The sequence below is a fragment of the Haliotis asinina genome, chromosome 6 (genome assembly GCF_037392515.1).
Source record: "Haliotis asinina isolate JCU_RB_2024 chromosome 6, JCU_Hal_asi_v2, whole genome shotgun sequence".
NCBI lineage: Eukaryota > Metazoa > Mollusca > Gastropoda > Lepetellida > Haliotidae > Haliotis > Haliotis asinina.
Window position 1 is genome coordinate 49,155,133 of NC_090285.1, and position 22,604 is coordinate 49,177,736.

Genomic DNA, 22,604 nt, shown 5'->3' on the forward strand with positions numbered 1-22,604 from the left:
CACCAGAAATGGGCTTCACACACTGTACCCATGTGGGGAATCAAACCCAGGTCTTCGGTGTAACAAGCACATGATCTAATTACTAGGCTATCAAACTGCCCCCAAATCATCAGTAACATCAAATATTCACAAAAAACTATCAATATCATGTAAGTTTCCCAACAACATCTTTAATCATCTTGTAAGAACGTTACAAAAAAAGTTTTCAAAGACACATTTCTTGGAGGAACTTACCAAGGGAGGTAATTTAATATGTGCATCTAAGACTTTCTTGATTCTCTGGTATGGCACTCGCTCAATGTTGCCAAAATCCACATACTGCACATCCACCTGTTTCCCTCCAGGTAGGTCTATCACTCGAGCCCGGTACCACATGTGGTCTGTCATACTCTGTACCACACAGATCATGTCTACAAACATAGGATGGATGGATTGATGGACTGACTGACTTTAGCAATATCTGGGCAAAATCAGTGGGGGCACACCAGAAATGGGCTTCACACATAGTACCCAAGAGGGGAATCGAACCCAGTCCTTCGGCATGACGAGCAACGAGTTTAAAAAAAGACTTGGCTGCCCATCTGCTCATGTCGAAAGAGTGAGTGAGTTTAGTTTTACGCCGCACTCAGCAATATTCCAGCTATATGGCAGCAGTCTGTAAATAATCGAGTCTGGACCAGACAATCCAGTGATCAACAATATGAGCATCAATCTGCGCAACTGGGAACCAATGACATGTGTCAACCAAGTCAGCAAGCCTGACCACCCAATCCCATTAGTCGCCTCTTATGACAAGCATAGTTGCCTCTCATGACAAGCATAGTCGCCTTTTACGGCAAGCATGCTTTGCTGAAGGCCTATTCTACCCCGGGACCTTCACGGGTCTTATGTCAAAAGAATAAGCTGACCTATTCCATAATAAATGTGTGCTGGTATGAGATATGATCAACTCAGAAACAACAAAACAACTAATGCTATGGATCAAACACTGTTCACTAACCAACTTGAGGACAGAAGACTGTGTAGAGGTCTGTGCCATTGGAATATGTTGTTGCCATCTCGGTCATCAAGGCTGATAAGTACTCCGCTTCATCACCAACCTGCAACACAGTTCACTTTGAATTTCATCCCCAGTCTACTCAAATGACCCTCCATCAACAAAAGACTGAATTAAGCTGAAAGTAGACTATCAATCACGTACTGACAAATTGTATGTATATGTCTTGTATGGGCTAATCAAACATATGGGACAATTGCCATTTGTAAGGTTGGCTTGTTGTTGTCTAACACCACAATCTGAAATATTCCAGCCAGATGGTGGCAGTCGGTAAATAATTAAGTCACCAGACAAATCCAGTGATCAGAATTATGACCATCAATCTACTCATATGATATGATAACATGTCAACCAAGTCAGCGAGTCTCACTACCTGACCTCGTTAAGATGAAAAATTAACTAAAGCAGTAGGGAAGAATGTAGTTTTCGTTAACTCCCTCTGAGTAACAAGTACCAGTATTATTGTTGCCTGTAAATGACAGATACCTTGCCACTCTAGTCAGTGGCTTACAACACAAAAGGATGAAACATCATGTATCAAACATACATACAAATTAGTATAGGGACGATGCACGATTCCGAAAACATTTCTCGTCACAATTGGTATCTATACCCAGTGTGCAACATAGCCACTGACCAAAAATCCAGCTGCACCAGTCAATCTCCACAGTCACTAGCCTGACTGGCTTGTGAGTGAGTGAGTGAGTTCAGTTTTACGCCGATCTCAGCAATATTACAGCTATATGGCGGCGGTCTGTAAATAATCATGTCTGGACCAGACAATCCAGTGATCAACAACATGAGCATCGATCTGCGCAATTGGGAACCGATGACATGTGTCAACCAAGTCAGCGAGCCTGACCACCCGATCCCGTTAGTCGCCTCTTATGGCAAGCATGGGTTGCTGAAGGGCTATTCTACCCCGGAACCTTCACGGGTGACTGGCTTGTGAATTTTCATGGGTTCATCTTGAAAATATATTCATGACATCTATGTCTACCCTCACATTACATGCCAGTGAAAGGATTTTGTCGGCTAGTAACTTTCTGGCATAGCTACCCACACTAGCTAGCAAATTTGGGAACTATTTCTGTTTCGCACACTGTCTGTACCAAGAGTCGAGGTGACTTACTGGCTGCACACAGAAGCTTGATGGAACCCCAGAGTATGTCACTATGGCTTCAAATGTTTCCCCACGTTGTCGAGGTTCAGGCTTCATGAAGTCTCTTCCACGCTGACATGTGGACCCTTTTACAAACATTCAAAATGAGTTCTTTTGCCCTCTGTAAACTTGTGTGAGTTGGTGGAGGGGAGCCCAAAGAGATGTATGTTAGCATAGGTTTGGTATTGACAAATCAAGACAAAAGTGAGTCAAAATATTCCAATGCATCTGACAACTGTAAGCTTGGAGGTTTAATGGCCTGAGTAACTGTCAAAATACTTTTCAATAGCAAACCAAACTGGAAAGGAGTGAGTGAGTGAGTTTAGTTTTACGCCGCACTACATTCCAGCTATATGGCAGCAGTCTGATAAGAATCATGTCTGGACCAGACAATCGAGTGAATCAACAGCGTGAGCTTTGATCTATATGATTGGGATACAATGACATGTGTCGACCAAGCCAGTGAGGCTGACCCTCCAATCCCATTAGTTGTCTCTTCTGACGTTACAGAAGGGTATTGCAGAGAATTTTCATATAGTGATACACTGCGATGCCAAGGCATATGCTGCGATATGTATTGCAATATATTGCATGAAGTATTTTTAAACAAAAGTATCACTTATAATCAAGTAAATGTAAACTGTACTGTAAACAAGTACTGTAACAAGTACTGTAAACTGTCTTATTTCTGCGCCTATAAATTTTCGCGAGTGGTGGTCACTAAACCTTTTCGTGCCTTCCTATTTTCACGAGGTGCTGGTTGACAAATGTATTGACAAATGCAATACAGTATAAATACCTGAGATGTAGGCCTAATGGGTACTTTACATGACTACGGTTTTCAAGCAGGATATTGATCGATAAATCTTTCATTCAGGAATGAAAACGACCGGTCACGTGACAAGCATATGATCATGTTACAGAGAGCGTCTCTGAATGTTTTAACACAACACCCAGGTGCGTGATCATTGAGTTGTTATAAAATAAACAGATTTGCGTAGTGATCTAAAAACAAATGTAATTGATTTCAAACCTAATTCTTCCTGACCGGATCTTAGAGCAATGAAAATAAAATTATCTCCTCTCACGTGTTGTGATTGCTTACGCAAATTGTGAAAACACGAATCTCCAAAAACAGTAAATCTTGTTTGTCTTTTTCAAACATCAAAGGGTTTAGAAGTTACAGAAACCAGTTACTTATTAAATGTTAAAAAACCAAGTGAAATGTTAAACTGTATATAAGGGGTTGGTGAGAGGCTAATCTCTTGTGAAAACTATTAGTAAGAGTATCAGTAAGTGACACGTGTTAATCTAGATTAGCCCAGTAGTGACACGTGAATGAGCAGTTTACACATGCATTGTTTTTATGTTGTTGACGTATCTGAATAAAGTGAATGATATATCTATATTATCGCATGTTTTTATTCTCGCGTCATGAAGTCTGACACGAAAATCACGAAAATTAAACGGTCATGAAAATTTGTCTGTTTACAGTAAATATCCTAAGGTTTCAAAGTGTCATGAAGTTTTCCAAATGCAAGTCAGAAATACCAATTTTCCACCAGCATATGGCAATACGTATCATTTTCATGACTGAACCAATAGAAAACTGGTAAACCGGTTATATTGCTTAGCCCAAGTAATTACCAGTGCATTACATTCATGATATCCCCATCACATAGCATACCTGATTTTGAAATTCTTTCTGCCGAGGTAACAAATCTGGCCAATTCGAGGAAGACCAAGCTGTCTCTCAGGGAGATTGGTCTGTCGTCTAGGATACTGTCTACAGATGGGGTGTGGAGGTCTACTTGTAACACATTTCCCACCTCACGAATAACCTGATTCCCAGCAGCAACAGTGAAAAATTAGAAAGCATGTTAACCATGCCATGCTAACATACACAACGTCTACATATATATGTTAACTGGATAGGATGCTTAAGATTGAGTCTGAGGCTTTAATTTATCAAATACTTTGGAAAATAAGAGACATTACTTAATTATTGTCAGGCAAAATGAAGCACAAAGTATACAATACAACACAAGGGCGGGATGTAAGACCAATATTTGAAGAAAATATGTGTCATTGTGTCATTGTACACAAACTTTTGTTTTATATAATTCACTCACACAATATACAAAGTTGGGTATTTTTTCAGGATGCTGTTTCATTAGGAACACCTGTTTAACATGTCACCACTTATCAGTGACCTTTTTCTCATTTATGCTCAAAGTCATTTTGGGTATCTATCACTAATCGATCGATATTTAGCTAAAGAATATAGATCTTGGAAGTGTAACGATAGCCACCCCAAAGCAAGAGGGATGGGTATTTGGCATGACAAGGAAAACACTTTAACCACTAGGCTACCCCACCACTCTAACAACTAACAAAGGTAACGCATCTCAGTTACTCACATTCATCAACATGGGTTTATCTGCTATCATTGTTCGCATTGTATTGGCTGCTTCATGGCCCCACACACCACCCTGGCAAGTAAAAAGGAAAACAGTTATCTCCCTTTTCACATTTCTGCAAAAACTTTGTCTTCATGACACACAAGAGAGGCCTTTTAAAAAGACAACATTGGACACGCCTGACTAAATAAAACAATTTAGTAAGGAGGACACTACATGATATGGGGTGTGAAGCTGATGTCAAAGATGACGATTCCTCGGTCTAATTCAGTTGCTTCTATTAGGATCTGTAATTGCATTGCAAATACACAACTCTCATCACCTTCACATCAAAGGTCTTTATTATGTCTAAGCATAAGCTAAGATTCATAGCTCTCATCATGGCATTTGAATAGGCTGCAATAGAGGAAATGAGCACTTTGGTGCATCCGTCATGGTTAGACTACAGCACACAAAAAACTTACATATTTTTTACTATTTTTTTTTCAATGACTTCTTTGTACTTGAAGCTATTTCCATTTTCTATTTCCAGAAATTAGTATTTGCAAGCCATCAAACATCTCAGCTGATCTCTCACATGTCAGCAGCATAATTCCTAAACTAGTTACACACGTGAGGACTATACAACTCATGTATGTAAGTGCTTTGTATCTTGGAAAAAATACTAAAACAGAATGGATTTTTTCCAATTTGGCACTTTGAAACAGTACTCTTGTACTAACTTTTACAAGTGCTGTATTACATGTAAAATTGTTTTGAAATGAAAGAGAATTAGACAATTACCGTTTTTGATCAGTAAATACACAACGTGTATAAATTAAGAGACATATAGAAAATTCTCTTTCTGCATTGAACAGCGACAATAACTTTTGATTACCCACATCCAACTACAAAGAACCTGCGTATCTGATGAACAAATTTTCTTAAATACGCTGTGACTTTAGAAGTGTAATTGTTGACCCAATGCTACTGGGCTCTTAAGTTCAGATAGTGTAAACTTGAAATTGCTGTTGTTTAACAATGTTGTTTCAAACTTCTTAGTTTATAGCTTGCCAGTTAACTACTTAGTGCTGATTAAATATCTGAACTGCCTTACTTCGTTTTTTATTGTTATTAAACAATCACAGCTGAGGTCTTGAGGCAAGTTCCAAACTGAAGTTGACATGTCCGTGACTCCACCAAGGGCCATGACTTATGCCCTAGGCAAGCACCGATAATGAAAGATGGTGTCCTAAGTCTCTACTAGAATGTTATTTTCGATACCTAAATAAAAGTAAATCAAAATGTTGATTTTTAATCAATACATGTGACAAAAGATAACAAGAGATGCACAATACCTTTTCTGCAGGTTCTATATCATGTAAAGCACATTCCAAAAGAAATTCAGGGTGCTTCATAAACCTGGCTTCCATATTCTTTAATCTGAAAACAAGTAATTACTCAATGTCAGAGACGACTTTATTTCATTCCAAGAAAATGTCACTACAACAGAGTGAGCCAACTTGCACACGCCTTGACAGAAGTAAATACTCTTTCAAAAGAACTAAGCCCAACAAAGAAACAAGTCACACGAGTGAGTGGGTGAACAAGCGTGGTTTTACGCCGTAATTAGCAATATTCCAGCAATATCACACGTGGAACTGACCTTCACACCTTGTAGCCATGTGAGGAATCAAATTTTTGGTGTGAAGAACGAATGCTTTAACTACAAAGCAGCCATTACCGCCCCATCAAGCAAGTGGAAAGTGATTTGAAATGGTGTTGAGGATTACTGCACTTATAAAGTGATGCGTATATCCACATTAGAGTGACTAGATGCATTAGTCACTCGTTGAATGAGCCATTTTCATTTTGTTCAGTCAGTGCCATACTAAGATGAAACAATGATGAAAGGCATGGAGGAATCCCAAAGCATATTAACATACACACAATAGAATCAGCATAATTTTCACGATTATAGTCCAAGAATTCTTAGCTTTTTTTCACAAAGGTGTCAAATTAACATCAAAATACAGGGATAAACTGAAGACTAGACAATCAAGTTCTTCAAATCAGGTAACGATATGAAATGTTCACAAATCCTATCTACATACCTGTCCATGGTTACTACTTCGCTATTGCCAAAATCAAAGTATAGGACCTCCACATGTTTCTTGGTGGTAACCTTTTGCTGACTCGTCTCTGTTGTTGTCATGACAGACAGAACACGGGCACGGTACCACTCCTTGTCATCAGAGTACTGACATAGCACAAAGTCACCTGCAATACAACATCAACAGTTTGCTTGTTTGTTGATAGATTTTCACAACAGCCAATGCTACTGGGGAAACAATAAGATCTTACCACAGTATAATTCATGCTGTGATACAAGGCCTTCGGTTTGATCTGTTTCGATTTGGTATGCAAGACCTTATTTTACAAAATGATTTGAGTTCTGGTCATTTTACAAAAGGTTTAAAAGGGCTAACAAAAGTGCAAAACCAGTAATACCAAATTCTTGGACTGCACGCCGGTATACTTAACAGAAGGCAAATTACTGCTGTATATAATTTTACCCCTAGCTAATGAGGTCTCATGCCACAGTCCACAACAACTGACATATACTGGACAAAGTAAGTTAGGGATATTGACACTTTTATGATTGGTATTTCATCAGTGGATCAATAAAAAAAATAGATCATAATTTCAAATTTACATATATCCCTAATTATTTTTGTCCAGTATATATTTTGACGTCCTTGTCCATTAGCCAGCACCACAGTTATGCATGCAAATACATCAACCCAACTTTTCCTGCCAATAATTGTTGCAAGAACATAGTGGAGAGCACATACATACTTCAGTTACCTGCTCCTGACTGTAGGGCTCTTGGTAGGGCACTGTAAGGATTGTCTCATAAACAAAATGGAGTTTTTGTTTTGTATATATGTTATTGGAAAAATATGGTTACCACTGTCTTGGAATTCCTTAAGGACATAAAAATGCTTATATGCTTATACCCCAAGGAGGACTTCTGAAAAGAATCCAGCAATATGAAAATCTGGAGACACCAAAAAATGGGCCTTACACATTGCACCCGTGAGAATAATCAAAACAACTCTGCTTGACAAGCAAACGCTTTAAACATGAGGCTACCCCATCAATCAATGTGAGTTAGTGAATGACTGAGTTGGGCTTTAGGCAGGTTTCAGTAGTATTCCATCAATATCACCGCGGGGGACACCAAGAATGGGCTTCACATACTATACCCATCTGGGAATATAACCCAGGGCTTCGGCGTGACAGGCAAACGCTTTAACCACTAGGACAGGTTAACAAGAAGACAGTGGAAAAAAAACTCTTCATGAATATGTCTAAAGGTTATGGTTATGTCAAATGTTTTGGTGTAAAGATAGAAATGTGGAAGAAGAGTACTGAAAGGATTTAAAGTTCTGCTCTAGAAAGGAGCAACAATTTCAGTCTAAGTCAAACACGTTGCCATGGAAACTCAACAATTACTTTAGTCACAATTCCAAAACTACCAAAAGGCACCAGTACACCTCCAGTTCTATCTATGTGACAAGTCTGGTTAAGAAATAGTGAACAGTTTTGAAGTTCTGCTCAGGAAAATGTGCAGGGACGGACACACATACCGTCCCCCGCAGAACACCTAGAGGGGGATAACTACTCCGATGCCCCTCAATGAGAGTTAAGGCCCATACAATATAAAGGAACTTTACAATGGAACGTAATGAACATACAACTTACTGCTTTCGCTTTGTCCAAAAATACCAAAACTAGTCAAACCCACAAATAGCTTTCTTCACAGCAACCACTACGTCCATACCAACCTTTGCTGACATCAGCTGGAATGTCCTTCTCTGTGGCAAGGCCAGTACACCAAGTCTTGATAGCTTTGGACATCTTCGACAGCTTCCCACTCAGAGCACAACGCTGGACATAAAACTTACATGGGCTTCGGATATGGGTTACCACCACATTCTCACAGTGACCTGACAATGGCAAGTGGGAATATGTTAAACCAACAGAGTTAGTAGAGTTAGATTTGTTTTACACCAATTTTAGCAATATTACAGCAATATCATGTTGAGGACACCAGAAATGGGCTTCACACATTTTACCTATGTGAGTAATCGAACCCTGGTCTTTGGTGCGACAAGCTAACGCTTTAACCACTAGCCTACCCTATCACCCCTAAAACCAAGAGAAATTAGAAAGAAAGACACATAAAACAGATTCCAACATTGTGGACCCTTAAGGGTCAAACAAAACTGCAGGACTGTGCATAAATGTGTTTGGGTGTATCTTCTATAAATTCAAGGGTGCAAAACAAAACAGACATGATCAATAAGTGTTGTTTCACCAAAGTTGGACTATAAGTAGAGTCATTTTTGTAAGTTTTCACCATTCCTGTTAATGGAGACAGGTCATACCATATCTGAGTGAGGGCCACATTAAACATCTTGTTTCTCATCACTTTTTCATCATAAATATAGGATGAGTAGGTGGATTATATTTTTACATTTTATTTTATTACTAAACACATTGACACTTGTTGAAAGTTGCATCTATTCCCAGATAGAAAATCAAAACTTCAAAGTGTGAGACTTTAAGCGTGTTCATATGTTCATTTTCTATTTGCTGTCAGTATTAATTTCCTTTTGGTTATTATGCTATCCATCTTACTGTTAAAAAATAAGAATGCTGACAGGGCATTTCAGACACCAGGTCAGGGCTCAACGGACATAATTTTATTTAGTTGACCTTTGACTAGCAAATATTTTCTTTTACTAGCCAAATAGAAAATTTACTAGCCAGACACATGTAGTGGTATTACACCTAGTATTTTGTGAATAAACTACTACAATTCCAACCAACGTTTTGTTTTATTTCCTCACTCTGTACAGTGATTCAAAAACAAACTATTTCAAAAGAAATATGCCATCTGGAAGCTACTTTATGAGGCATCAACACATATAGTAACTAGCTTACTTTGAGTTAACTATTAACATTGAACATATTACATCATAACGATAAGAAAAATGATTACTTTTGCAGGACTGGGTATTCAGGATCTTAAGTTTCAGAATGACATCCTGTTTCAGAAGAAATTTAACCTTGTCAAGTGTCACTGTATCAAAGAAACTTCAATTAAATGCAGACATATTTAACTACTGACTAAAGTTTCCTGCTTTGACATCCTTTTCATTAGACTTCACTTCATCCTCCAAAAATTGTTTTGCAATGGCTGAGGTTTCAAACGATAGATATGATCACGGCACTTTCCATGTCTCACGCTATTGCTGTGAGCAAGAATGTTTTCCCGTTTGAACTTGTTAGTTCCATCTACAAAGTCTGTGTTGCCTGCCAAATGACGACCAGCCGGTCGACAAAAGTCACAATGCATTGTAGTTTGTTCTTTGTCATAACGAAGCCATGAAAAAATTGACAGCCAAAGTGGTCTGAATTCACGCACATTAACTGATGGCTTACTTTCTTTCTGTGTTTCAACATTAGACTGGTTATCATTTTGTTTCTTTTCACTGTCAACTTGAGTTTGTTCATTCAAGATTTTTGTTGTTTGGGGTTTGGAAAAATAGGCCGTTATCGGTCTAGAGTTTGTTTTCTTCGTTGCCATGGTTAAACACGGAAGTATAAGGTTGCAGCTTTGCGCATGTTCACCAAGACGAATTGAATTTTGGGAAACCTAATTTGCATATGGCTTAAGCCCTTGGCTTATTTTTTACATAAGATGTCTATATATAGAGTGTAAAATCTAGGCTAGCACTGATTATCATGATGAATGAAAACTGCAGTCATTTTAAGAATAATGTGCTGTTATTATCTGAGGCAAAATGTTTAAGGATGGAAGTTAATGACACCAAATGTAGCAGTCGCCATTTCATAACTGTATTATTATTTTTAGTCGCCACTTCGAAAATTCACTCGCATATGCGACTGTTTCACTCGCAATGTAGAGCCCTGCACGTACATATTTTAGTCATGGCATTTCCATGGAACCATACCATATGCACTGAAAAAAAGACTTTCAAATTCTGGATAGTCATATGTCCCTACCTGACAATTTCTCACGACCAGGTACAGGCTTAAGGACATATTTTGATTTCCCTTTTCCATCGTCATCTTCAACAACGACATCTTGTTCATCTGAAATATGCAAAATGGAAAAAACGACTTAAAAAATGAATAAATAGACACAATTGCAAGTCCTGAAGATTGCGTGAGCAACTTCATGTTAAATATTTGAGACTGATGGGATCTCTGGACACAATAGGAGTAAACCTCAAGATCCCATGGATCCTCTTTGTTGTATGCACATTCATCAATTGAGACTGTGTGTTCTCTAGCAGTAAACTAATAACTTTACATTAGTGACAGAATGATATGGAGTTGACATGCTTCATGCCACTGCGAAAAAAATTCCTATGGGATCCCAAAGTGATGAAAGCATTAGGCATACATCACTTTGGTAAGAAAAGTAATCACCAAATCATTGGTTTCAGGCAAGGGAAATAACTTTTAACAATGAATTTTATTAGCACTGATCTGATGTTAATATTTTTGAGCTGAACGTTTTCTTTTACTCCATGACAACACAAACTGCGCATTTCTTGAATAATGAACTGTAAAGACTGCATTGTAAGAGAGAGTAATCAAATTGTCCACCTTCAATAATGACGTCCTCGCCTGTGTCAGCTGTGGAAGTGACGTCTGTGCCAGATGTCATAGAGCTGCAGGAGACGACACTTGCTGTGTCCGTGTCGCCATTCAGCATCTCATCTGGTGCATCATTCAAGGTATGGAACATCACTCTGAAACATGCGCCACCACACAGTTATCCAAGGCGCAATACAACAGTGCAAGGAACACTACAGTGGTCTTCTTAACATCACTTTGAACATCACAGTGAAACAACTTACTGTAGGAGTTGTATTCCCCGCTTGAAATGGTTACTACTTTATTGACAGCTACAAGGAAAGGGAAGGTGCTAACATGCCTCAAAACATCATTAGTGAGTGTGTATGGTTTGAGGCTGGTTTTAGCAACATTCCACCAAATATCACGACAGGTGACACCAGAAGTGGGCTTCACATATTGTACCTAAGAGGGGAATGGAACTCTGGTCTCCAGCATGAAAAGTGAATACTTTAACCAAAAGCTTATCCCATCACACCTCAAAACATAATTAACATCATAAGGATTCCAACCAACAATCAAACATTCCTGACAAGGGCCATGCCATCAGGGCCCCGTTTCACAAAGCTCTCGTAAGCCTAAGATCTCGTAACATTTCTCTTAGCAATCGTACCTCCTATACTGTAACATAGGAAGTAGGAATGCTACGAGAACAGTTACGAGACCTTAGGCTTACGAGAGTTGTGAAAGGGGACTCTGGTCCTCTTGTGCCTCAAGTGGACTGTTACATTTGTACTGACAGATAAGAGGAGTAACTACACTGCTGGACAAGCGTCAGGGGTGGAACCCATTGCCCGATGTCCCAGTCCAGTTGGGTTTTTTTGTATGTCATATACTGGTGTTCAGTTGACTTTCCAAGGTTAATTATGTTGTTTATTTAAGAAATTAACAAGAAAAACTGCAAGTATTCTGAAAAACATATCAGGGCAAGTGATTTTACAGTTATTTCCACCAAAGTGTTTTTAACACAAATGTGTGTCCTGGCAAACAGATTGTGTTGAGTGAATGTGTGAGAGAGTATGGTTTTAACATCGTTTTTAGCAAAAATTCCAGCAAAAATCCCATTAGGGGACACCAGAAAAAGGCTTGGAGTACATTTCTGTGAAGTATGTCCTATTCAAAGTATAACCATCAGGGGTTAAATTTTTAATCCAATGGCCTGACACTCAGGACAAGTCAGTTTTCATTTCAGGCAATCAAATAATGGTATCTTACTTGTCAGTGGACTTCTAGATAATTTCTACTTATCGTTTCAAACTGCAAAATGAACTTGCATTTCATTTCATAACTGTTTATGGTGTAGCTATTAAATTTCGTAATAATAATAAATTAGAGCTATCATTCTCTGAAACTTATCACTCTTCAATAACTAAACCAGTAAAATACAGGAAACATTTTTATGGATAGCAACTTCTTGAGTTTATTTTCATGAAATTTTGGGCTTTCTTTTCCGCCAATTATTGACGTTGGACGCCAAGATTTGAGAGTGTTGCCAGTTGATAGAGTGATTTTGATTTTAACACTGTGTTCTGAGAGTGCAGATTTAAGGTCAGACTTTTCAACTGAAGTTCTGTGTTCTTTAAGTCTAATGTTGAAATGCCGGCAAGTTTCTCCAATGCAGTTGCCTCCACAATCACAAATTTGGTATATACATCCTCTGGAATTGGACTCATTCTGGTTGCTGCCACCTCTCCCATTTGCTCTAAGGATGGTTTTCAAAGTTTTATCAGAATATAATGTCACATCCAAACTTGTTATTCTTCTGTTGATGAAAAAGCAAAAGTTATTTTCTTGAAGTCACTTTCCCTGTGGTAAGTGGCTTTTACAAAAATGTTCAACTCCCTGACCATGTACGTGTGTATTCATTGATAAAGGGAGATAACATGAAAGATTTCAACATTTCAACCATTTTGCTAATCAATTCTGAAGGTTGAAAGATACAAATAAGGACATAAGTAGAAGGTATCCCCCAATGCGATATTGTTAATAGCTGCATAAGGTCTCACTCACTCATTCACACACACACATACCCACTCATTGAATAAACATATTACTGTAAACACACAAAAAAGGGTATCTGAACATTCAACACAGACTGACCTTTTAGGCACCTCTCCTTGTACAGAACCATAGCTCTTGAAAGACTCTAACATTGAATCTCCTCCTTCAAACCTGGAATAGAATATACATGAAGTAATAACTAATATCTTATGTCTATACCAGCATCTAACACAGTATGAAAGTACCGGCAAAACAAACATACTTTCATTTGGTATACAGTGAGACCCAGGATCCTAAATATCCGGAAACTTGGGCTTCCGGTTATTTCTTGTAAAAACAGTATCTTACGCTATTATAGTGACTGTCTACAAATGATATTTGATTTCCATTTCCGATTGGTACGTTTTACGAATGTACCTGCTAAATCAACCCAAAATTGACTCACTTATCCACACTAAGCATTGATCTGCAGCTGACATTTGTGAAGCTCGAGTGTCCACATGTTTTAAAACGAAAAAAGGTCTGCTAATCCGAATTAAAGACAGATCAGCAGGGCATTGGCGGTCATTAGTAGGCCTATCTGACACTGAGAAAATTGTAACTGGTAAGCTAAAAGAAATGATGTTTTGGAAATAACCATAAGCAAAAAGTGTATCCTCCCTACCATTTCAACAACAAAGCCTCGAGGAAAGAAATCCAGATAACCAGATATTCAGTTATCCGGACGATTTATGCAAAATCTAATGTGCTTGGATATCCGGGGTCTCACGGCAAGTTCTTTTTTGTTGCTTGACATCGTGGTCTGACATATTCAAGCATTATCATGGCAGTAAAATAATATTAAAAGTAAGTAAAAAAAGAAACAGTCATTGAGAATTATGAACTACAACCACACCATTCTGTGAATAATGACTATACTAATTTATTTAGTCTGACCACCCAGTACAAATTAAATGCATTATACAACTGGAGAGCTTGAGGTCTATCCTGAAACAGGGAGGATTGTTGAAGTGTACATGTGGTCACCACTTAAGCCACTGATGACACATCCTCACTCTTACACAGTGTTGCATAGAATATCAAAAGGTTTTCACAATTAGTGTCTCTGTATTACATCAGTTCTGACAATATAATCTGTGAGCTGAGTGTAATTGTTACAAATTACAAGTTCTGTGACATGGATTCTCTTGGAACTGGCTTCATTAAAGAAATTGGATGTTGTGTGGTAACTTTTTGGGAATTTTATCATAATCTTTATTAAAGTTGCTTGGGTGGAGTTTAAAGCTGCACTTAGCTATAAGGTGGAACTCTGTAAATAATTAAGTCTGGACCAGGCAATCCAGTGACTAACAGCATGAGCATTGACCTACACATTGGGATACAATGACATGTGTTCACCAAGTCAGCAAGCCTGACCACCCATTATGTTAGTCACTTCTAAGACAAGCAATTCTAACCCGGATTTTCACTGGGTAAAGGCACCATGTATTTGTACTTACCGAATCCCAGATTCTAACTCTTGATTTGTGCTGGATAAAACACACATCAAATCTTTGGCACGATTCAAACTGTCAAAAATGTCTTTGGCATTCAGGATCATTTCATTGTTGTTGTTCATGATACGTTGGGCAGCTGTAACAAAGAACTAGAAATACTATCTCAACAGAAAACGTATTCAAAAAGGTGGAAAGTGCAGGTAATAAATTTATGTCTTAATATTTCCTTACACAAGACTAAGTTTGACAAGCTGCATTATATGTTCTCAGGGGTAAAACATAGCCAGCTTCCAAGGTATTAAGTTGTCATCACAATTTGCAATGGTGTCACTCTATAATGTGTACCAGACTCAATTATTAACAGACCACCACCACATAGCCGAAATATTGTTGAGTGTGGCATAAAATTAAACTCATTCACTCACGTACTCACTCACTATAATTGGCAATCATTTCAGTCGGCACATGGCAAGTTACACGCTTTCTTCTCATCAAATACCTATCATGTAATTTTCAAAAGAAAGTGGTGTTTCTCTGTTTCATCAGTTCTGAATATGAATATAGGTACCTTTTATAGATGAGTCAAGCTTTCTCTTCTCATTCTGCATTTCTGATTTCTGGAAAATACATGCTACCTTCAGAATCATGATCTTTTTGACAAAAAGTTAACATATTTTAAAAGCATTTGTGCAAGTCAAGGAACTGTCAGCGTCTCAAATCTTCAGGCTTAAGGCCAACGTGGGGCACTCCAGAAAGAAAGAAATAAGGAAAGAAAGAAAGTAATTGTTCAACATGGGGTTGGAAATGTGAGAATACATCACAGTGAAGAAATTGGTGTATTCTTTTGATGGTGGAGATATTTTATTTTGACATGAAAAATATTTTTTTAACCTAAAAGAGGAAAGTATGTTGCCAACCTTTGCTCACTTCGCTCACATGTAAGAAGACTGGTCATTTTCTCTATGCTGCGCAACCCATTTGCGCTACAGTCTGCTTGTGCCTCAACCTACTACCCCCAGTATACCCCAAATCCCTACCTCCAACAAAGCACAACCCCCTACCCCAAACCCCAACAAACACAAAATCCATCCCCATCCTTGATTAATCATCAATTAATACAATACTGTTTTGTGACAATGCTAACAAAACCATTTCACCTGTGACAATAACTCACCATTTCTATAAGTGGAGCTACACCATCTTGATACACTCTAAAAACATCCTCTATTAGTTCAGCCTCCCTGTAACATCAGAAGCTATAGCTAAGATATGTGATGCAAAGTAATTGTAATGCTGTTGAATACATATGATGGGCACATCATACATAACTGAAGCATTATATATATGGTTTACTTTCTGTGAGTGAAATCTGTTCTCTGCCCCTACCACATGTTCTCTGTATCCTGGACCCGTAAGCAACCATGCTTGCCATAAAAGGTGACTATGCTTGTTGTAAGAAGTGACTAACAGGATTGGTGGTCAGGTTCGCTGACTTGGTTGACACCTGTCATAGGTTCCCAGCTGCGCAGATGATGCTCATGTTGATCACTGGATTGTCTGGTCCAGACCGCTACCATATAGCTGGAATATTGCTGAGTGCGGCGTAAAACTCACTCACTCACTCTGTATCCTGCCACTGACATATGTCATCTGTCACTGTACTAATATACATAAAAACCTTAGTTTTAACCTTCAATCAACAATATCATTAGAAAATCAAATCCCTCAGCAAAGAATACTTCTACCACATCTTCAATATTATAAAGATCGAAAACCTCTTCGACTTTATCATCGCCCAGCTGCTAATGACAGGAACTGTTCTCTGTAAACTCGATTACTGCAAATCTCTCTATTATAACATTCCTCAACAGCTCCTTTCACAACTCCAAACTTCTCAGAGTGAGTGTGTTTAGTTTTACGCCACCTTTTGGCAATATTCCAGCAATATCACGGCAGGAGACACCACAAAATGGGCTTCAAACATTGTACCCATGTGGAGAATCGAACTGGGGTCTTCAGTGAGACGAGCGAACGCTTTAACCACTAGGTTACCCCACCGCCCCTACAGATTCAGACTTCAGCCACCCATCCTGTTGCCTGTGCACAGCCCTACCAACCTGTGGCACTTATCCTCCTAACTCTTCAGAACACAACGCTAACACAAAAATCGGGCTTCATGCATTGTACCCATCAGGAAAATCAAATTTGGGTCTTTCGCATAACCAGCAAACACTTTAACCACTAGGCCACCCCACCACATTCCATATTTGTAGGAAGTAGTAGTAAGTAGAATAGGTCCCACCTAGGTCACCATGGCAACACTGTAACATACAGTACAAGTGACGTGCTCACATCATACCTGACTTGTAATGCTGCATGTAATGAGTGAAAATGTGCTCTGATGGAATCAATAACAGCAGAGGTTTCACTCTTCACAGACGGTACGGACTGTGACAGTATCTGAGAAAAAACATAACAATTGCAGTGAACCTTGGGAAACAATCAAAGAGGTATGAAAATCTCTGAAGATGCAGTTAGTGGAATATCAATATAAAATCGGTGGGGAAGATACCTCAAACAAACATCAATGTATAAAAAAAATAACTGCAAAGTAAATTCTTAGGAGGACAACTAATCATCCAAGACAAGTATAGAGATGGCTACTTCTTTACTGGGAAAAGCTCTTATTGGACTTCCACTGCCTCTGTTCAGCAATCACAATCATACCAGTGTCAAACAATAACACAAAATAAAAGTTATGTCCACAATCAAGTTCATCTTACTATCATTTCAAGTAAAGAAAATTTGCCTTTCTATTTGGAATTACCCATAATACAGGCAGAATTTGAAATACAACTTTAAATACATCCCACTCTACACACAGAATGCAACTGTGACCTTTCTAATTCAGAGCTTACCTTATCTGCCTTGTTCAGCTTCTTCACAACTTGTGATGCAAACTGTAAGGCAGGCTCCATGTCTCCCAGCAACATCTTATTCTGCGAAATAAAATAAAGTACTGAGCGATACAATGGGTTTGAAATTATGTGATATATTTTAGCAAACATTACCTGCTTCTTTAGCCCCCTAATCCTAGATAGGTGTTTCTACCACTTTCTGAACACAAATCTTGGGCACCGTGACACACATCTCAACTTTCTGACAGTAAAGCCTAAACCTGAAAACATTCCCAACAGCACATAAGCAAGGTATTACGCCACATTTAGCAATATTCCAGCAACAGCAACATAGGGACACCTGAAATTGAGTTCTTTGATCATAATACCCATTAAAGGTCACATATACTCTAATAGGGTACAAATACAAAATCACTTGCTGACATCGTTATAAATGAAATCCCGTCATTAAAACTGTTCATTTCAATCTTTAAGTACCTTAAATCGACCTTTTTGTCAACAGTGCACAATTCTCAGCCGCAAACAAAATTTCAACCAATCAGAGCGGCGCATCTCCGTGATGTAATAGTGGGTATAGAAATGAGAGTCTGTGCAGTATTCATCTACATTTCAGGGGTTAAACTATTTCGTTTACAGGTTTGTACAAACCTGAAATCAAGAAAACTGTTGAGAAAAATGAAAGCTATTTGTTCTCACAATCTACTATCATTTAGTTTTGTCTCCTGCTTTGCCTAGTTTTCGAGTTACAACCCTTGTTTTCATAGACGATTCTGTCAAAATCACTTGTGTTAGATGATATAAACCTACACGTTATTTGTCATCATTCACTTGATGTTCAGTTAATGAATTTAGAACAGGTATAATTAGTGGTAACGCCACTTAGATTACCCGACAAAGGCCCCCATTTGGCATTTCTTTTGTCTGGATCGATCAAAGGATTTACTGATAACACGCTGATTGATTAATTAGTTTTATGGGGATTTAAACGGGGGATTTGTCAAAAGGTAGCGTTTATGTATGTACATTTACTGATCTATACTGAATACACTCGTGTCGTGTCTGTGTCTATGTAAACCAACACCCTTCTTTCAAAGGATTAACCACCAATACATTGATTGCTCATTATTGGCTAACTAAATAACTTTTTAAAAAGAATGACGCACATTATGCAATTAGTTGCCAGGTGTGCCATCTTGGGTAACCAATAAAACTATACAGCAATGTGAAAAACCTGAAACGATACATCACATTTTCGTATATTAGACTGTTAAAAGACACATCTGCAGTTGAATTATATATCACTTGTTTTTGTGGATACTGATGAATACATTCCTCGAAGGTAATAGCCTGACATTGCTCCTTTAACTTTAATTTTAATATTTGCATTTTTGTTTTTAATAAGTTGTCGTAGCTTTCAACAGAATCATTGTTTTCGTCGTTAAGTGTAATGATGCAGACGACATACACTAGGACGTGCGTGCGAATTTTGATTCATATAGGAAAACTATGAAATGTCTACATATTACATTCCTGTTATACATTCGCAGATCGCTTCTTTTTATTAAGTTTTAAAATGCATACAAGTATGATTATAAAGTGATTAGGATTATGAGACCAAGTATAAAGACGTATATTGACAAGTGTCTACATACTGGTGAGTGATCGTTACAAACCAAATAAATTTAGCAAGTGAAGAAATTTATCTCGCAGTATTTTCACTTCGACCCCGACCTCGCTTAGGTTATGTTACAGGTTGTGTCATGCAAACTCATTTTGGAAATGATTCAAATACATATTTATGTAGTTTTGATTTTCTAACTTACCATACATAATCTCATTAATTCAAATGGATTTGACTTCACGATTTTCAAAAATGGCGGCGCCCTGTCTTGGGACGAGTGCTATTTAAGTTTGTTTTCACCAACTTACAAAAATACAATTACTTTCTACTGGTAGTAAAATAAGTATTTTATTGAGGGACAATATGATTTTGCATGACATTGCTTATAACATAACAATTTCACTCTTGGAAGTGAGGTGGAGGTCAATATAACATTGCTTGCAATATAAATGTCACTTCAACCGCCACCTTGCTTCCTTGGAAGAAGTCCTTATGTTAACAGTTGTGTCATGCAAAATCCTTTTGGCCATGATTCAAGTGTATATTTAACTACCAGTAAAAAGTAGTTTTGATTTTCTAACTTGATGAGAACACATCATAATCTCAATAATTCTAATGGACTTTAGCCCTTGACTTCACGATTTTCAAAAATGGCGGCGCCCTGTCTGAAGATGAATGCTATTTAAGTTTGTTTTCACCAACTTACAAAAGGACAATTACTTTCTACTGGTAGTAAAATATGTATTTTCTTGAGGGACATTAGGATTTTACATGACATTGCTTATAACATAACAATTTCACTCTTGGAATCGGTCAATATAAGGGGTCAATATAATATTACTTACGATAATATTGTCACTTCGACCACAACCTCGTTTCCGAGGAAGAAAGCGTTATATCCATGCAAAATCCTTTTGGTCAGCAATGTGTAGTAAGCAGTTTTGATTTTATAAACTCGATGAAACTTGAACTCCATTTTCTATCCTGGAAGCATGGTAGGGGGCGAACCATCCGATTTAGTATATACCGCAGGCTTCCACACGCTCGCTTTGCACACACTAACAACCAATTTAAGCACAAACTATGGAGTCTGGTGGAAATCTGTGCATAGTGACACCATCACCCGACCCCAAGAAACAATTGAGGGCAACACAACAATTTGGCATGTCTTTGGTGACACCGAGAAATCAGCAAAATGACGAGCTTCCTACACATTTTCTATACATTTAACTGGAAACCGTTCCTTTTATGACATTACTGTAGGGCCCTGGCGACAGAGTTACGTAACCTGTCTGCGGTTTAATTTGCGGGCGAGAGAAAAGCAGACGGCTTTTTAGCAACTTTTAAGCGCTTGGTATTAATTAACCACAAGTTGTTTTTTTTAAAAAAATGGTGTTTCGTTTATGACTAACCAAAAGTCTTTCATATGCTGTGATAAAAAGAGTACCAAAAAATAAAGTTTAGTGGTCCTTTAAGGTCTGGGTTAGAATTGATCTTCAGTAATCGATGCTTGTTATAAGAGGACACTAGCAGGATCAGGTGGTTAGTTTCGCTGGTTTGGTTGACAATGTTATCGGTTCCCAACTGTGCAGATCAATACTCATGCTATTATCAATGGTCCAGATTTAATTATTTACAGAATGTCGCTGGGACATTGCTGAGTGCACTAAACTAAACTACTCACTCTTTGGTCGTGAAATCGTGGCACTATCATTTATTATCTGTAATTGGATAATCATTCCTTGGATACATAAACAAAACGGTGTTTAGCAGAGCTGTGACGATATATTGTAGTATCGATAATCATGATACTTTATCATACGATAAATATATAGATACTTTTTTTTGCATCGTGATAAGTATCGTGGACCTTAAAATTGTTAATTTTCATTAGAAATTGATGGTTATGTCAAAATTTACACTGTTACTTGATACCATAATATACATTTTAAAGAAAATAACTAAAGACAGCAAATCGTGATGTGAATCAAATCTTATCGTTCCAAGAGTTTGCGATATGTATCATATCAAGAATTTTCTGTATCATCACACCTCTAGTGTTCAGGGATTCAAACTTACTGACACTGGCAGCTTGCACAGGCCTTGCAATCCCTTTAGCTTCATCCTGTGATACATACGTATACACATAAAACACTACTATACTGAACAGCAAAAGTAACGCAAGCTTCCAATAAAACGAAATCTCATAAAAGTAAGCATTTATGTCTTCCATATAAAAACCTGCCAAAACACCTGCGTTTCTTCAGCTGATCAGTATACTTTCATATTCATTAGGTGATATGAGACATAAACACATACCTTTTCTTCCATAGAGGTTATTGAGTGTTCCTTGTGAGCGCCCATTATCACACACCGGGAACATATAGCTGTATCATCATCATCACAGAAATACTCTATAGGCTTGCCATGTAGCTTACATAAAGGGGATATGTCCTCGAACGGGCTGGCAACAAAGCAAACATATCATACTCTCAAGGCTTGCCTTTTAACTTACAAACATGTAGATTATAAAGTTAATATAGCTTACATGATGAGAACACATCCTCAAAAGGTCTGGCAACATACGGAATATATTATTTTCAACAGGCTTGCCATGCAGCTTAAATAAAGAGAAAACGTTCTGAAGCAACACAGCAACCATAAAGAATAATTTCAGGATTGCATACAAAACATAATGTGCTTATCTTAGCATTTCCGATGGAATATTTACTTATACTTGTCTTACTTAGCTTAATGTTCTGTCATGCACGCATACCAAACAAATTTCATACCAGTTGTCATCGTCAGTGAGTCTTGCTGCCTGATGCTGTTTCAGAGTATTGGATAAGGAGTGTACCTACAAGACAACATCAATAAATGGAGTTCACTTTCACATATTGCTGACTGCTAAAATCTTATATCACTCAACATAACATGTTTTCAGTGATATAAGTGTTCATTTACCATGTAGATTAAATTTAAAGAAATGTAAATGACAGGCAGCAGGTGAAAGCATGGCTTTATACCCTAATTCATCTAGCAATAACAAACATTTGCTGACTTCATGCAACGTTTAGATCAGCAATGCAAGGTTTGAACATGTCAAGTTAAAAAGAACTACTGATCATATTGTGCAGCACCTTCAGGTACTTGATTTGCCTGATAACCTCATGGTTTTGCTGCTACTGTGACTGTATGACACAACCATTTAG

The 22,604-nt window shown here is 37.9% G+C and overlaps 1 protein-coding gene across 2 annotated transcripts in view; it reads right to left on the reverse strand.

The window, feature by feature from the left end:
* Window positions 1–22,604, reverse strand: part of LOC137286604 (RING finger protein 17-like) — a 52,251-nt gene that overhangs the window by 23,173 nt on the left and 6,474 nt on the right. For both annotated transcript variants that reach the window (XM_067818553.1, XM_067818552.1), the window contains exons 6-23: window positions 22,185–22,249; window positions 21,712–21,856; window positions 17,772–17,852; window positions 17,213–17,313; window positions 16,028–16,094; window positions 15,422–15,470; window positions 14,857–14,989; window positions 13,457–13,528; window positions 11,327–11,472; window positions 10,718–10,807; window positions 8,470–8,631; window positions 6,733–6,898; window positions 5,977–6,061; window positions 4,640–4,711; window positions 3,907–4,060; window positions 2,190–2,305; window positions 1,001–1,100; window positions 235–410 (exon numbers count right to left, since the gene is read on the reverse strand). In XM_067818553.1, coding sequence (XP_067674654.1) covers window positions 235–410; window positions 1,001–1,100; window positions 2,190–2,305; window positions 3,907–4,060; window positions 4,640–4,711; window positions 5,977–6,061; window positions 6,733–6,898; window positions 8,470–8,631; window positions 10,718–10,807; window positions 11,327–11,472; window positions 13,457–13,528; window positions 14,857–14,989; window positions 15,422–15,470; window positions 16,028–16,094; window positions 17,213–17,313; window positions 17,772–17,852; window positions 21,712–21,856; window positions 22,185–22,249 — 1,980 coding nt within the window. The remainder of the gene's footprint in view (window positions 1–234; window positions 411–1,000; window positions 1,101–2,189; window positions 2,306–3,906; window positions 4,061–4,639; window positions 4,712–5,976; window positions 6,062–6,732; window positions 6,899–8,469; window positions 8,632–10,717; window positions 10,808–11,326; window positions 11,473–13,456; window positions 13,529–14,856; window positions 14,990–15,421; window positions 15,471–16,027; window positions 16,095–17,212; window positions 17,314–17,771; window positions 17,853–21,711; window positions 21,857–22,184; window positions 22,250–22,604) is intronic.